This window comes from Bufo gargarizans, chromosome 1 (assembly GCF_014858855.1).
Source record: "Bufo gargarizans isolate SCDJY-AF-19 chromosome 1, ASM1485885v1, whole genome shotgun sequence".
Taxonomy (NCBI): Eukaryota; Metazoa; Chordata; class Amphibia; order Anura; family Bufonidae; genus Bufo; species Bufo gargarizans.
Genome location: NC_058080.1, coordinates 504,410,112 through 504,427,834, shown reverse-complemented (window position 1 = coordinate 504,427,834; position 17,723 = coordinate 504,410,112). Strand labels below are relative to the sequence as shown.

General features: G+C 41.2%; 1 protein-coding gene across 1 annotated transcript; it reads right to left on the bottom strand.

Annotated features, from left to right (window-relative positions):
• Positions 1–763: 763 nt before the first annotated feature.
• LOC122928384 (olfactory receptor 6F1-like) lies at positions 764–17,020 on the bottom strand. The gene is made up of 2 exons (XM_044281171.1): positions 16,147–17,020; positions 764–1,026 (listed from the first exon to the last, which is right to left on the bottom strand). The coding sequence occupies exons 1-2, from the start codon at positions 17,018–17,020 to the stop codon at positions 764–766; spliced, it is 1,137 nt and encodes a 378-aa protein (XP_044137106.1).
• Between the last annotated feature and the right edge of the window lie 703 nt (positions 17,021–17,723).

Here is a 17,723-nt window from a genome sequence, read left to right as displayed (position 1 = left end):
AGATGCGTCCTGCCATCGACATGTACAATCTTTTCCATATCCCTATTTTCTTCTTTATTTCCTAGATTTTCGGGATCACATTTAGTCTAACATAATCATTGGGATCCGAAGTGATCTGAATTCCCAAATATTTAACGGGTTCATTCATCATCTTAATTTCCAACTGGCCCGGTCTAAAGTCGTTCAGGGGGTCAATCGGAATGCATGCCGATTTAGACCAGTTTATACTGAGTCCTGCATGTCTACCAAATTGTTTGAATACCTGAAATATCCTGTTTAGTGATCCATGTGAACCCACAAATAGCATGATATCATCCGCATACAAGGCAATTTTTTCCTCATGGGTACGGTATCTGAACCCCACAATTCCCGGATCCTGTCTAATCATATCTGCAAGCGGTTCAATAGCTATGGCAAAGAGCAGAGGGGACAGGGGACATCCCTGTCTAACCCCCCTGCCGATTGTTACGCTATCTGAATATTCTCCATTTACAATCACCCTTGCAGAGATTTCTGTATACAACAGTTTTACCCATGTGACAAAGCGATCCCCAAATCCCATTTTTTTCATTGTGTTAAATAGGAAGGGCCATTCTATAGTGTCAAAAGCCTTTGAGGCATCTATAGTTACAATCAGCCGTTCTCCACAATTTGTGGGTTCAAACTCATAATATTCTCTGTGGTAGTCTTGCCCAACATGAATCCCGCCTGATCCTCATGCACAAGCACCGAGATCACCTTCCTAAGTCTATTTTCCAAGATCTTAGCTAATATTTTTATCTGTAGTGATCAGTGAAATGGGGCGATACGAGTCCATCAAGGCCGGGTCCTTCCCTGGCTTTAGAATAAGTGTGATCAAGGCTTCCCGCATAGAGTCTGGCAGTTTTCCCACCTGCTTCGCTGACTCCCAGACCATAAGCAGTTTCGGAATTAATATTTCTTTATATTGAGCATACACCTCAAATGGAATGCCATCTATGCCGGGAGCCTTGTTCTTTACTATACCATTTAGCATCTCGTACACCTCTAAAAGGGTTAAGGGAGCTTCCAGAGACTTACATTGATCAGTTGTTAACCTCGAGATAGTAATTTGATCCAAAAACTGTTGTATTTGCTCTGAATTTTTATTTAACTTACTTCTGTATATATCGGCAAAGTATTTTTGGAGAAGTTCTATTTTAGCTGTTTGCTCAGTATTTTTACGTCCCGTTTCATCCGTTATACAATGGATATACTTATTCTTTTTTGTTTGGGTTGCTACCAAGGCCGCTAGTTTTTTCCCAGGTATGTGTGCATGGATATAGTTATCCCTTACATCATTTTCTTTTTGTTATTCTGCCAATAGGAGCAATTCGTCCTTTAGTGCCGAGGCCTTTTCTGTCCAAGAAGTATAGTTTTGATCTGTAGGGTTTTTTTCATTTTTTTCTGCCTCGACTTCTAATTTTGTTATTTTCTCCCTTATTCCTTTCTTGTATAACCCTGTATACTTTGCAATAATCCCTCTAATAAAGGCCTTGGCAGCCTCCCATATTATATTAACTGTCGTTGATCCATCGTTCATCTCAAAGAACTCTCTTATCTCTCGCAGGATCTTATCGTGTGTATCCATCATATTTATCCATCCTATACTTATATTCATTCCTCTTTTTTTTTTTTTTTGTGTTTTAATATTTATATTAATTGTATTATGATCCGAAACACCACACTGTCCATATTTCACCCCTTCAATTTCCAGTGAACCTTTCTCATTTGTGAAAAAAAAATCTATCTGTGATAGACTCCAGTGAGTCTTTGAAAAACACGAGTATTTCCGTGAATTAGGGTGCATAACCCTCCAAATGTCAATCCAGCCCATCTCTTTAGTGATATTTTTTAATTTGGATCCCATACAGGGGCCCTGTTTATTCCCCAATTTACATCTATCTACTCTTGCATCCATAACGTTATTGAAATCCCCAACCACCAACAGTGATTTATCCCCTGCCTTAAGTGCAATATCGTAAATTTTTAATAGGACGTCGATTTTAAAGGGTGGCGGTATATACACACTTGCTATTAACCACGCTCTACCTTCCAATATACAGTCCTACAGGACATAGCAACCCTCCTTATCTACAGTAGCTTTCACTAATTTTATATCTATATCCCGATGTATTAATATGCTTACTCCTCTCGCGTATGCTGAATACACTGAGTGGAAAGCATATTGCATCCATGGTCTACCTATCCGATCCCTAGGTCTCCTTCGTCAGGTGTTTTTACTGCAGACAAACTATTGCGGGGAGAGATCTATGTATTGCATCAAAGACCTGCTACTCTCTTGGAACCCTACTCAGCCCCCTAATATTCCATGAGATAATTCTCATGTTTTTTGTTCATAATCCTATTCCATGGCCTGAGTATGGAGGGCCCTCTTTATTATAAGAGAATCGAAAGTATTGGAGCTGGGAAAACAGGGGAATGGCACAACGGGGATAGAGGAGAGCGGCAATGGGGAACGGCCAAGAGAAAAGAAGAAGATTTTTTTTTTTTTAAATTTAATAAAAAGGCAACCGACAAACCCCACCCATCCCTCACTATTGATCCAGGAAACCTAAGTCCTGGTTCTCTAAACTAGCATTCCCCCTTACAGTCCCCCGTACAACCCTGCCACCCGCTCAATCCTTTTTCTTTTCCTTAACCCATTCTCCCGCCGACTCTGCTGTCTCAAAGAACCACGATTTACTTTTCCATTCAATTCTCAGCTTAGCCGGAAACATCATTGAGTATTTGACGTTCTTTGACCGCAGTATTTTTTTCACATCCATAAACCGGCTTCTTTCATTTACTGTTTCTTTTGCGTAATCAGGAAATATCATAACTGTTGTACCCACATAGTCCAACCTCCCTTTCCTTCTTGCGCTGCGCAATATCTCCTCGCTGTCCCTGACCGAGAGCAGATTCAAAATCATTACCCTTGGTCTTGTACCTGGAGGAGGTATGTTTGCCGACACTCTGTAGGCGCTCCCCACAAAACTTTTGTGTTCCGAGATGTTCTGACTCAGTTGTTCCCTCAGCTAGTCTTGTATGAAAATACGAGGATCCTGCCCCTCTACTCCCTCTGGAATCCCCAGACATCTCAAAGTTGACCTCCTGGCCCTATTTTCCAACTGTGTTAATTTATATTTTATTTCCTTATTTTCTACCATTAACATATTTTTCTCTTTAACCACTATCTGCACTGTATCCTCTACTTCTATCAATCTATCTTTGTAGTTTTGTAAATCCGACCTGAGGAGACCAACTGTTTCTCTAATATTTCCAGTCTGGAGAGAGAGGTCCTGTATCGCCATATTGCATTTTTTATTTTCTGAAATATATCTTGCAGGCTAGGAGCCTGTTCCAAACCGGCTCTTTTTTTCTTTCGGCCTCATCAGTCTGGCCACCACTTCTCTCCCCAGACTGAAAGCCTTCCCCCACCAACCCCTTTTCCGAATTTCCCTCCATGAACCTCTCCCCCTCCTGGTCCATCAACCCATCCCCTTTTTTTTTCTTTATAGGGCTAAGTCCACGCATGCTAGTCAGAAGTAACTGTTTAGATTTCTCATTCCTTTTAGGCACTGGGGAAACCGTGGTGTTCAACTCCAGTTGGCCCTTTGCCTTTTCCCCTGTACCCTGTCTTGCCATTGCCCCACTTCGCCTCTAACCACCTTTCCTCCACCCCAGACTAGCCCAGGTACTCTATCAATATAGAACCACAGGGCGGGACAGTTCACTTAAGGAAATATCTATCACATGCACATATAACACCAATATCTTATATTCCCAGTCAGTTATCAATTAGCAGTCCATCTTTACTGTTAATAGTATAGTAGCGGTCACTTAACCAAAAGGTCTACAATTAATAGCATCGACAGCCAATAAGGCAGTAACACCATCTACTATACTAAAATCACCAATTTTTCTTATATCCACAAACAAATATGCATTAACTGTCTCACTGACTATCTATGGTTGTTAGAAATACAGTACAGTTAGGTAAACAAGAGCTCGGCAGTTAATTAGTAACAGCAGCAGTTGCAAGTTGTTAGTTCATAGATATTAGAAACAGTCTCTTGGTTATTTATGTTATTTAAATTAGTTACTGTTTACTCACAGTCACCAGTCCCCGTTTCTCCTTGTATAAGTAAATTACACTAGGAGTACTTGCATGCTGTACTGATTGCAAATTCCGTACCGTCCCAACCATGAGCAATTAACCTCGGGGCAAATTATCTATATGTCCTTTGTAGCAACCGGCCAGTAAACTTGGGGTTCAGGCTGCTTCAGCTTATTTTTTTATTATTTATTTATTTTTTTCCCTGTTTTGTTGTTATGTTCTTCCGGCCGAACAAGTTCTGGACCCGCTGCCCTCCCTCTAATAATCTTTGTAGCCCAATTCTCAACCTCTATCGTGGTCTAGCACCCAGATGCCAGCTTGTGGTTTTGTTTTGTTTTGTTCCCCCTTTTTTTTCTTTTTCCTTTCTCCTTGGGAAGGGGGGGTGGGGGGCACTCAGATTCCACCAGTATTGTTATTATTTAGAAACTGTTGTTCTCACCCCCTCTGTCCCTCCACCCCGGACCTGTGATAGATGTGTATCTGGTTTGAACATTATTCTGTAGTACACATTTTTGTCCACAAGATGGCCGCAAGCCAGATGTTTGAGCCATGTGTGCATTCTTTTGTTTAAGGTAAATAAGGGAGGGGGAAGAGGGGATTACATTACAGTTTTCAAATATACCTATGAACTCAGAGTTGAGGATGCTGAAACCACCCCTATCAGGTTAAGGAGCTAATAGTCTCTACTTAAGGAACACCCCTTTTGTGATGTCATGTCTGCTATTTGGTGTGGAGCAGGTTCCAGGAGCTGGTATAGAGCAGGAGCTAGGAGCTAAAGTAGAGCCTGATTCCCGGCGGCATCCCCGGCAGCCTCAAAGCAGAAATCACGGCGGCATCAGGGCTTCAGTCAAAGCGGAATCGCATCGGGCAGGGAGCATGGACGCCGAAGGGGTGTGTGCACGTCATCAGCGTGCGTCCGCACGCATGCTCAGGGTCTCATGTGAGAATTCGCTCAACTCTATTCACTGATCAATGGTACAAGTATCACAAGAATGTGATATGGGTCACATTAGCTGTAAGTGTGGTCAAATTGATAATCAGGGTTGAAAAAACATTTGAAAATAGATCACTTTTTTCAGACACACAGCAAGATCCAGCTCTGATCAGCTCACTAACTGAAGTTAGTAAATTAGAGCACAAACTGCTGCAAAAAAGAAATTTTTTAATTAAAAGTGTTATTCCATGAATAATGTAAACAATAAAAATCATATAGCACATGACAATCTCTTTCTAGCAAAGCTAGAACCAGCCCTGTACCTCACATAGACCCATAGTTATCCCCATTAATTGCTCTCCTAGATTTATATCAAGCTGACAGCTTAAGGTGTAGCTGGCTAGCTAAGACCTGTCCTAGGTTGCTATATTGCTTATATGTGTATACAGCTAGACTTGCCAATAACCTTAATACAGTTCCTATGTTTATATGTTAAAGACAAAAGCAGAGTTATTTACTGTGACTTAATGTTTGGATGTCATATAACAGTTATATATTGTGTTCCCAGAAGCAGAAAAGATAATATGCTTTTAAGATTCATTATATGGATGTAAGGTAAGCTCAATGACACAGCGGACATAGCAGAAAGCATAGAGTTAAGCTGTTGTTACTGAGTTGGAGGTAAGACAAATCACAGCCAGCCTCACACTGAGCAGGAGTCTTGGCCAATTACAGCCAATCTTACACTCAGCCTGTGTGGGAAATCCTAGCTGGAATCATTACACCAAAGGAGAGGAGCTAAACAGACATTCACTCCATTAAGAGCTGTGTTTTATGGAAGCAAGAGGCCAAAATATTTCCAAATTCCAAATTGCAAATTCCATACAAACCACAAATTGCATACAAACTGCGAACTGCTCATACCAGATCATAAGCAATTGTATAGAGCAAACTGCAAACCAAGTTGAGCAAGTAGAACTATTGGTTAACCTCAAATATACCTCTCAGAGAGATCATAATGTGCTTAAATAACTTAAAGTGAGAGTATAGATACTGAAGAGAGAAATATATCCACCATTTTATGTTGAATGACAAGATTGAACAGTTGAACCACCATCTTATGCATACCACCATTTTATGATATTTTATTCAACACATGTTTTGTACATGGACTCTCTGCTGCGAAGGCGGCAGTGTTATATATAAATGAAAGATTACATAGAATAAGCAATATGATCTGTAGGAGTGACAGGATGTTGGGTGACATCATACTAGAGGGTGAATGTATTTGCATTAGCCTTATTTCCATATAAGGAATGGTTTCTGCCCAGCACCATTGTATATGTGAGCCACACCTGTTTCCTGTATGTATAAGAGGCCGTATGGTCAAGATTAAATCAGAGCTGTTTAAGAGAAATACCGTCTGTGTGTATCAATGAGATAGTTCTCCAGGTGCCTGTATTTGGAGACGGAGGAGGAATCAGGGTGCATTCAGAAGCAGATTTTTTTCAGCTGGGGGCTCTGTCCGGGATAGAGCATACAGGAACTCCGTAAGTACGGAACATTCCTGTCTTTAATGACTGGGGACATTCTGATGCTTTCCGAAAACTCACTGTTATTTCTATTTTGAATCCAATTCAGACACACTGAAACGAATAGTATCTATCTTTAGGCAAGATAGATTTTAAATAGACTGCTGGCCAAGTCTAACAGATAAATTCTTTAGGGAAGGATTTAAAAGAGAAATTATTTTGGGAAGAATTCAAATATTGTCTGCAACCTGTTTTTATCTTGTCAGCCAATTTTTATTGCTTCTTATCTGTCGCTTTCTTCTGCTTTCTGTTATGTTATGATGTTATGAAGCATTAAGTAATTTTATTTTATGCTGAAGGTAAGCAGCAAATGATACTGTGAAAACTATACTAACTTTATTGTGTGTGTCCTGGAAGACTGTAAGACGCCCCACCACTCTGGTGAGGGGAAACCCACTAACCCAGAAACTGGTAAACGCAAGTGACGGTTTTAAGGGCTAATACTAACAGTCAGTTAAGAAGGAAGTTGAGCATAGACATAAGTCCTCTCTGACCCAGTTGACAGTAATTGTCGGAGCCTTTTACGGTTCAGTGCAGCCAATCCTGGGGAGAGCTCTGCCTCCGTCTCAATTAAGTTATAAGAAATGGGTGCAAAGCAAGGAAAGGTCTCTCCACCCCATCCGTATGTAGGAGAAACATGTAAGGATTATGTAGCCCGGGTCTGTGGGACTGATTATTACTTAGTTAGTCCCTGGTTTGATAATATGGCAGGATGGACAGAGGGGATGAAGTGTATAAATTCGTTCCCTCGGGAAGGGGCTAATGACACCTTCCATATGGATATGGTAAAAGGATTATGTTTAGGTGACACTGAAGCTTACCCACATTATGGTCCAGACGCCCAGTGGGACATGAAGTATATAGAAGTTGGGAGGGGAAAATTGGCTTACTTATACACCATATTGGTATGATAGACCAAATAAAAAGGTTAACAAACAGAAGTCAGAGAACCAGGAGGGATCTAAAAAGAAACATGAGTTAGAAAAAGAATTGACAAGGTGTTCACCTCAGAAGCCCCCTCCTCCCTATTTAGGAAATATCCCACAGATATATCCATCCCTTTCAAAAGATGACTTAGATTTACTGGCTGGATATACTGCTACCAATATCCAAACACCTACAGCTCCCCAGATCTTGCATCCACCTCCGCAGTTACCCCAACCTATGCCTGATCAGAGTGGTCAGGATCCAATGGCTGGTGCTGTTGGTGATGGGGATGCCATATCTCCCAGGCGCCTTAGATCACAAAAGTCTTTTCCCAAACCTGAACATATACCTCATCCTGATGAGGACAATGACCCTGAGGAACAGTTCCCTTTTATGAATGTAGGGGACACCTTTTTAAAGACACCTATTGAAGTAGATGATATTAATAAGATTGTTAAATACTACCCTAAACCCTCTTCATCTTCATCTGGGACATTTCATTATTTGAAGAGAGCTTGTAAATGGAGATGTCTGACTCAGGAGGATATGCGCCTTATAATAGATGGGATCGTTGGGCACAATTCCCCCTGGGATTGGAGTAAGGTCCCCTCTATAAGAACTGTAGAGCCCCCGAATACGCCGGCTGGAAATTATAAATTAAATACTGAGGCAGGCATAGACACAATGTAAGAAGAAATTAAATGTGAAATGGAGAGGTGTTTTCAGACTAGGCCTCGTTGCCGACTGCTGTAGCCTGTAAACAAATATCAGGAGAGTCTGTTATGGACTTTTGGAAGACGTTTAAAGAAGTTTTGAGTTTGGAGGCAGGAATGAGTATTCAGGATAATATGCATTCTATGCTCATTCAGACTTTCCTTACCAATCTACAGCCACATCTCCAGCTTACTGTTAAACAAATGATCTCTGAATGGCCTGGTCTTAATAAAGATCAATTTCAAAATAAGTTAATGGAGAAATATGCGGCGGGTTGTTTTTAAATAGTAAGACCTTAAGAGGCCCATTACCAAACTCAGCATAGGAATTGTCCCTCAAATCATCCCAATAGGGGAAGTGGCAGAAGAAGGGGTAGAGGGCCATGCTCTTGGAGAGGGGGGAATAATAGAACTCGTCCAGCAGGTTGCTTTAATTGTGGGAAGACTGACCACTGGATCAGTCGATGCCCTTACCCACTCAGGCAACATGCCCAAAATGATACCCAAGCTCAAGGCACCCAACCATATCCAAAAGCTCAGATCCGAGATCCCCCCCCCCCACTGCCACAGCCCCAGCCCCAGAATAATAACCCTCATTTTCCCGTAGCCTGGGGCAGCAGACATCACAATGAGGATGCCCGGGGGACTGTATCCCAGCATTCACTCTCATCATAAACCACTATAAGGAATCACCACTGATTGTGTTAACCATAGAGGGACATCCTCTCCCTTTTCTTGTGGATTCTGGTGCTACTAGTAGTGCTATATGTAAGGATTATTAAAGTGGTCCAAGAGAGAATGCTGAGCCCTCTGTGAGAATTAATGGGCTACTGACCAGATCTTATAAAACTCCTCCCCTCTCGATCCAACATCCATACAACCCCCAGCCAATGTTCACACACAGTTTTAAGATCATTCCAAATTGTCCTGTGAATTTATTAGGGAGAGATTTGTTTGTTCTGTTAAAGTTGCAGTTGGGGATTAGCAAGACGGGACACCTACATGTCACATCCTCAGTTATGCCCATTCATGTACCAAAGGATAATAGTTTTTTATATTTGGAATGCCAACCTCAAGATCCGCTACTTGATCCGGTTCCTCCTGAGGTTTGGGCAAATACTGACCAAGATGTTGGCCTTATCTCTTGTACACCATATAAGGCAATGCTTAAGCCCGGCGCTGCACCTGTTTACATTAAGCAATACCCCCTTTCACCAGAAAAAGAAACAGGATTGAGTCTATGTTGATGGAATTCCTAGAGGCAGGGGTTATTGAAGAAATTATTTCCCCCTATAATAGGCTGATAATATCTTTAGGTTTGTCCAGGATCTTAGAGTGGTAAATGCACAGATCATACCCATAGACCCTGTGGTTCCAGACGTACCATCTCTGCTACCAGCTATTCCTGCCCATGCAGAGTTTTTCTCTGTTATTGATTTAAAGAATGCATTTTTTTCTGTCCCAGTTGACAAGGAGACATGGCCACTCTTTGCCTTCACATTTCAATTTTGCCAGTATACTTGGTGTAGAATGCCTCAGGGTTATGTAGACTCCCCAGTAGTCTACTCCATTGTCCTCCAAGTTACACTGTGCCCTTGGACTCCCCCTCATGGCTCTGTCCTTTTACAATATGTGGACGATCTTCTCATATGTAGTTCTACTCGGGAGGCCTGCCAGGCAGACTGTGTTAGTTTATTACTGTGGTTATTTGAAAGTGGTCACAACGTTTCTAGGAAATTACAATGGTGTATGGAAAGTGTTGAGTATTTGGGCTTTGTTCTCAGTAAAGGTGAGAGGAAAATCAGCCATGCCAGAATTACCGCTGTACTGGGTCTGCCCCGCCGACAAACCAAGAAAGACATGTTGACATTTCTTGGCATGATTGGTTACTGCCGCCAATGGATTGCTGATTGTTCCTACTGTGATAATATTCTGAGACAAGCCACTAATACTGATATGCCTGACTCATTAAATGGTCTGAGGAAATGTTACAAGCTTTTAGTCATTTGAAATGTGCAGTGGTTTCAAGTCCTGGTATGGGCCTACCCGACTATGGCGTGATGTTTCACTTATTTGCCAGGGACAATTGTAAAACCATGGCGGGAATCCTGGCACAAGATCATGGAGGCAAATTCCGCCCTTTTACTTTTTTCTCAAAAGTGGTTCCCGTACAGGTTCAGGGCATGCCTACGTGTCTCTGAAGTTTGGCAGCCTGTGCTATGGTTGCTGAGATGGCCACGCCTATCACCCTAGGTCATCCCACCACTCTGCATACCTCACACAATGTTCAGGCCCTATTGAAGAACATACATACGCAACATATGTCAGCACAAACACTGAGTGGATTTGAAGTTGAATCCTCAACTTCATATCAAATACTCAGCACCCACATTCGGTCAAATGGCTATACTGAATGCCCTACTTGGCCACAAGGGGGAGCAGGATGATTTGCCTCCTCCCATACATGTACTGAACTTATACATGAACATACCTCACCTAGGCCTGGCTTACAGTCCACACCTATTGAAGGAGCACCTGATATTTTTGAGGATGGATCCTGTTCCCGCTCTAATGACAACACTTATCATGCAGGATATGCTGTGGTTCAACTCCATGATGTTATACTGGAATTGAATCCTATGCATTTTCAGTCAGCCCAAGCAGCTGAACTGATTGCCCTCATTAGAGATGTAAATGTATACACCGATTCCAAGTATGCCTTTGGGGTTGTACATGATCATGGGGTAATCTGGCAGAGGAGAGGATTAATAGATGCAGATGGGAGACAAATCTCACATTCCACCCTAGTACATGATCTCCTTGCCGACATCCAATTACCAAGCAAAGTTGCTATTATCCATTGTAAGGCACATACTGGTCTCCAAACGCACATAGCTAAAGGGAATGCCCTAGCTGATCAGGCAGCAAAAGAGGCTGCTGTTAGAACGACAGCAACAGTTCAAATGCCCTCCCTAGTTACAGACATTACCCTTACTGACAATCTATTGCTAAGCCTTGAGGATTTGGCTACCAGTAGTGACAAAATAGAATGGCAGTCGGAAGGTGCAGTACAAGACCCTGATACGGGGGAAACCATGTATCCCAGTTGCAAGCACACTGATTTGCACTGATTTTAATTGCACAATATCATGGTCTTGGCCATAGGGGAGCACAGGCAACCACTGACTTCATTCAGAGAGATTTTTTTTATACCAGGTCTTAAATCAAAGGTACAATCTCATGTATCACGTTGTATTATATGTCTCAGGAACAATCCAAATAATTCAAGGAAGGCCCAACACTAGCATCTGAATTACCCAACTTCGCCATTCACTCACTTACAAATTGACTTCACCCATATCCCAAAGACAGGAAGAAAGCAGGAGTATGCCATTGTAATTGTGGATATGTTCTCTAGATGGCCAGAGGTCTTTCCTACTACCAATGAAACCACACAAATTGTGGTAAAAATTTTGTTACAAGAGATCATCCCCAGATGGGGGTGTCCTGTTCAAATTGACTCAGATACAGACGTGGACAAAATTGTTGGTACCCTTTGGTCAATGAAAGAAAAAGTCACAATGGTCACAGAAATAACTTTAATCTGACAAAAGTAATAATAAATTAAAATTCTATAAATGTTAACCAATGAAAGTCAGACATTGTTTTTCAACCATGCTTCAACAGAATTATGTAAAAAAATAAACTCATGAAACAGGCATGGACAAAAATGATGGTACCCCTAACTTAATATTTTGTTGCGCAACCTTTTGAGGCAATCACTGCAATCAAACGCTTCCTGTAACTGTCAATGAGACATCTGCACCTCTCAGCAGGTATTTTGGCCCACTCCTCATGAGCAAACTGCTCCAGTTGTGTCCGGTTTGAAGGGTGCCTTTTCCAGACTGCATGTTTCAGCTCCTTCCAAAGATGCTCAATAGGATTGAGGTCAGGGCTCATAGAAGGCCACTTTAGAATAGTCCAATTTTTTCCTCTTAGCCATTCTTGGGTGTTTTTAGCGGTGTGTTTTGGGTCATTGTCCTGTTGCAAGACCCATGACCTGCGACTGAGACCAAGCTTTCTGACACTGGCTAGTACATTTCTCTCTAGAATTCCTTGATAGTCTTGAGATTTCATTGTACCCTGCACAGATTCAAGACACCCTGTGCCAGACGCAGCAAAGCAGCCCCAGAACATAACAGAGCCTCCTCCATGTTTCACAGTAGGGACAGTGTTCTTTTCTTGATATGCTTCATTTTTTCGTCTGTGAACATACAGCTGATGTGCCTTGGCAAAAACTTCGATTTTTGTCTCATCTGTCCACAGGACATTCTCCCAGAAGCTTTGTGGCTTGTCAACATGTAGTTTGGCATATTCCAGTCTTGCTTTTTTATGATTCGTTTTCAACAATGGTGTCCTCCTTGGTCGTCTCCCATGTAGTCCACTTTGGCTCAAACAACGACGGATGGTGCGATCTGACACTGATGTTCCTTGAGCATGAAGTTCACCTTGAATCTCTTTAGAAGTCTTTCTAGGCTCTTTTGTTACCATTCGGATTATCCGTCTCTTAGATTTGTCATCAATTTTCCTCCTGCGGCCACGTCCAGGGAGGTTGGCTACAGTCCCATGGATCTTAAACTTATGAATAATATGTGCAACTGTACTCACAGGAACATCTAGTTGCTTGGAGATGGTCTTATAGCCTTTACCTTTAACATGCTTGTCTATAATTTTCTTTCTGATCTCTTGAGACAGCTCTTTCCTTTGCTTCCTCTGGTCCATGTCGAGTGTGGTACACACCATATCACCAAACAACACAGTGATTACCTGGAGCCATATATATAGGCCCAATGGCTGATTACAAGGTTGTAGACACCTGTGATGCTAATTAGTGGACACACCTTGAATTAACATGTCCCTTTGGTCACATTATGTTCTGTGTTTTCTAGGGGTACCATCATTTTTGTCCATGCCTGTTTCATGAGTTTATTTTTTTACATAATTCTGTTGAAGCATGGTTGAAAAACAATGTCTGACTTTCATTGGTTAACATTTATAGAATTTTAATTTATTATTACTTTTGTCAGATTAAAGTTATTTCTGTGACCATTGTGACTTTTTCTTTCATTGACCAAAGGGTACCAACAATTTTGTCCACGTCTGTAATGGCCCAGCTTTTGCGTCCAGGGTATGTAAGGAGCTTTCCAAAACCCTTAGGATTGACTGGAAGTTCCATCTCCCTTATCACCCACAGAGTTCTGGGGTAGTAGAAAGAATGAATAGAACAATTAAAGAGAAAATAAGGAAAATTACTGGAGGCAAGTTCACTAACTGGAAAAAGTTCTTGCCTATAGCCCTAGCAGAAATTAGCATGTAGCCTAATAAGAATACTGGTTACTCACCATTTGAGGTCCTAATGGTAAGACCCTTGCCCACCCCTTGGGGTCTAAAGGCCCTCGTGATAGAAAAAGGGGATCTAGAAGTAGTACAGGCAGAATATGTGAGATAACTTGTAGAAATGTTAGATCAAATTGAACGAGATGTTGCCCGTGCCTCTCCTTTCTCTCCACATGAACCTACTCATCTTTTCCAACCATGAGAGGTGGTGATAGTTCAGCGCCTGGCAAAAGGACTACCCACCCGAGTGGTAGCAGTCACCAGAACAGCGATTCTCACAGAAGAGGCTCCAATCTGGATTCACGCTACCAGAGTGAAAAGGGTCCCTGAGGCTTCTTCTCTGGTGACGGACAAAGAGGGTGAAGCAGGTGTGAAATCCATGAACAAAGAGGGGAGCTCAGAAGAAGTTTCCCTGAAAAGTGCCTTGCCACAGGCTGAAGATGATGACCCCACAATATTCTGAAAGATTTGTTTGTCTGCTGATAATTATTAATCTTTGTGTTTTCTTATTCCGGCCTTCTCAGTGAGCAGGACAAAGAAATAACAAAAAGTAAGTGGTACTATACAGATACATTATATTGAATAACTTAGTGGCTCTGCAAAATAACTTAGTGGCTCTGGTTTTAAAATGGTAGAATATGTTTAATGGGACAGCCCCTTTAAATACTGTGAGCTGTCAGTTAGGATTGAATGAAAAGTCACAGCAATCTCTAGGTTCAAAATATTGTGATAGGCCCTCCAGTACTTAGTAGCATGTCTAACGTCAGCTGGCATCAGAAATATGACATTTCTTCACTTTTTTGTCAGAAAAGCTTGAATATTTTCCCAAAATCCCAAAGCTATGCAAATTAACTTTTCTAAAAAAAAGAAAAGATAAGTAATTCTTTCTGTTGCCAGCTGATGTTAGACATACTAATTTCCATATATTTTCCCCAGAAACCAAGAGCATTTCACTAGCCCACAGTAATTATCTCGTATATTAAGTGGTCTCCGTAATTAAAATAGTAAACAGCCAGAGGTTCCCCAAGGCCTGTAAACTAGAAAAGATTATTCTATCTGCTTTGCTGTCATAATGTCACGGACGGTGTACAGGAAACAAGGCAAAGCAACATGTATAAATGACTCGCTGGATCCAAAAGCTAAGGAACCAAGGGAGACCCCTGCAGAAGACCTGGCACTTTCCCTGGTTGCTCAGCCTATGCAAAGATCCTAATGGTGGAGGTTTGCATATCCACGAACCTTGACTATAAAGCCCTGAGCACCCTACAATAGTGAGGGGACACGACCACCGGCTCCCTACACAAGATACGGAGGGAGTCAGGGTCACCTGGGATCCAGCAAACAGAAAATAACAGATAAAGGTACAACACTTAGCTTTGAAGCAAACAGGAGAACAGAGTCAGCATGCACACACACTCCAGGAAGTAGCATAAGCCGCCCAGAAAAGCCTTCTGGGGAGGAATTTAAAGGGAAGCAATTAGTCCAACACATGACAGCTGAGAGAGGTTAACGAGAGGAGGAGCTGAATACCACAACACAGAAACTCAAGGAGGAGGTTCTGAAAGGCCTCTGTCAGAGCTTCTCAGCTGTCTGGTTGTGACACATAAAGAGCTTTTGTCCTGGAAGAGCTATTATCCTAGTAGTTATGCTACCAAGACTTTTAAAAGAATGACCAATGCTTGGAAGGTTATGCTATATTTGTGAAACACGCTCTTGTAATTATTTTAATATAGCTGAATGGCACATGTATTTTGCACATAAGGATCTTTCTTAATTTGCCTTAAATGAATTGCAAAGTATTTGCGTTTGTTAGAATCCCAATTTATTTGAAAACTCAGGATTAATACCAAATTGAAGGTTTAATAGTTGTATATAATAATAGGAGCTTTAGGCTACTTTCACACTACCGTTTTTTGCAGATCCATCATGGATGTGCAAAAACGCTTCCGTTACAATAATACAACCGCATGCATCTGTCATGAACCGATCCGGTTGTATTATGTATTCTATAGCCATGATGGATGAACACCATTGAAAGTCAATAGGGGACGGATCCGTTTTCTATTGTGCCAGATTGTGTCAGAGAAAATAGATCCGTCTCCATTGACTTACATTGTGTGCCAGGACGGATCTGTTTGGCTCTGCTTTGTCAGGTGGACAGCAAAATGCTTCAGGCAGCGTTTTGGTGTCCGCTTTCAGAGCAGAATGGTGACTGAATGGAGTCAAACTGATGCATTCTGAGAGGATCCTTTTCCATTCAGAATGCATTAGGGAAAAACTGATCCGTTTTGGACCGCTTCTGAGAGCCCATGACGGATCTCACAAACGGAAACCCAAAATGCTAGTGTGCAAGTAGAATTACATGTATAACAAACACAAAAGATCATTAATTGCAAAAAATAATAACAAAAGAAAGATTTTTTTTCAGTGCTGCATGAAAGTCACGGCTTCGGAGAGTATAAACAAGAGGATTAATTAGTGGAATTACAACTGCATAAAATATAGACACAACCTTATCTACTTTTGTGGAGGACCGGATATACATAAAGATAATTGTGCCATAGAAGGTCAGGACAACAGTTAGGTGAGACACACATGTTGAAAAAGCTTTGCTTCTACCTAACTGGGAAGGCAAGCAATACACTGCCCTCACAATCTGTACATATGACATACTGGTTAGAAGAAAGGAATATAGTATGATGATCCAAGCAAAAGCATAGTAAATTACATCTGTAGGCAGAGTTTGATTGCAGGAGATATTTAACAGTGGTATGAAGTCACAAAAAAAGTGGTTAATGATTCTTGGACCACAAAATAAGAGCTTTGAGCTAGGAATGACCAATAAGAGACTGCTCAAAAATCCACAAATCCATGACCACAAAGCCATTTGCTGACATAGGTTGGGGGTAGTAAGGGTGTTGTAGCGTAGTGGCTGGCATATGGCTAAGTACCTGTCATATGCCATTACAGAAAGGAAAAATAGTTCAGTGAATCCCAATGCATAGAAAAAGTAGACCTGGGCAAGGCAACCATTGTATGAAATTGTGTTGTTGTCAGTCATAACATCCACCAGCATCTTCGGCACTGTAGAAGTGATATACCAGATTTCAAGGAAAGAGAAATGGGATAAAAATATATACATAGGGATTTTCTTCAGAGTACAATCCAAGGTCACAATCCCAATAATGAGCATATTTGTAGCAATGGTCAAGATATAGATGGCAAAGAATATTCCAAAGAAAAGTAACTGAAATTGCCTACTGCTTGGAAATCCCAAAAGTATGAACATTCCTGCTTCACTTTGATTTCTGGATTTCATGTCTCATGCTGGCTTATACCTTTGGAGAAATCGCAGGAAATAGAAAAGAAATTACACTAAATTCTACTAAATATGCTGGTCACTTGTTTGGAGAACTCAAGTATGTACATTTTTATATACTGTTTGTACTGTATGTATAAGTATTGATAGAAAACCATGGCATTCTGAAGAAATTTTGTAATGATTTAAATAAGAAATCATTACAAAATTACTTCAGAGTGCTGTGGTATTATATCAATACTGTTACCCCCTTTAACACTGAGCACCGTCTATCTAGAGGAGGAGTGCTATTTAATTCTCCCGTTCAAATTTACTGTATGTATAAAACCTGATAACAAAACCAATAAAAAACCATTATACTTATATAGTTGGTAAGGTTGGAAAAAGACACAGGTTCATCAAGTCCAACCTATAATTCTACAGTACTGATCCAGAGGAAGTTTAAAAAAAAAACAACAACCTGTGAAGCAAATGTCTATTGGTCACAAACTGCAATACTTTTACTTTTAAGGCATCCAGGCCCTTCTTGAACCAGCTCAATGAATTAACCACCACAGCCTCCTGTGACAGAGAGTTCCATAGCCTCATTTCCCTTCTTTCCTCTAGATGTAGAGGATGTCTTCTTGTCATGGAAACGGGCTAGGCATAAACGGATCATTAGAAAGATCTCTGTATTTTCCATTCAGATACATGTACTGTACAT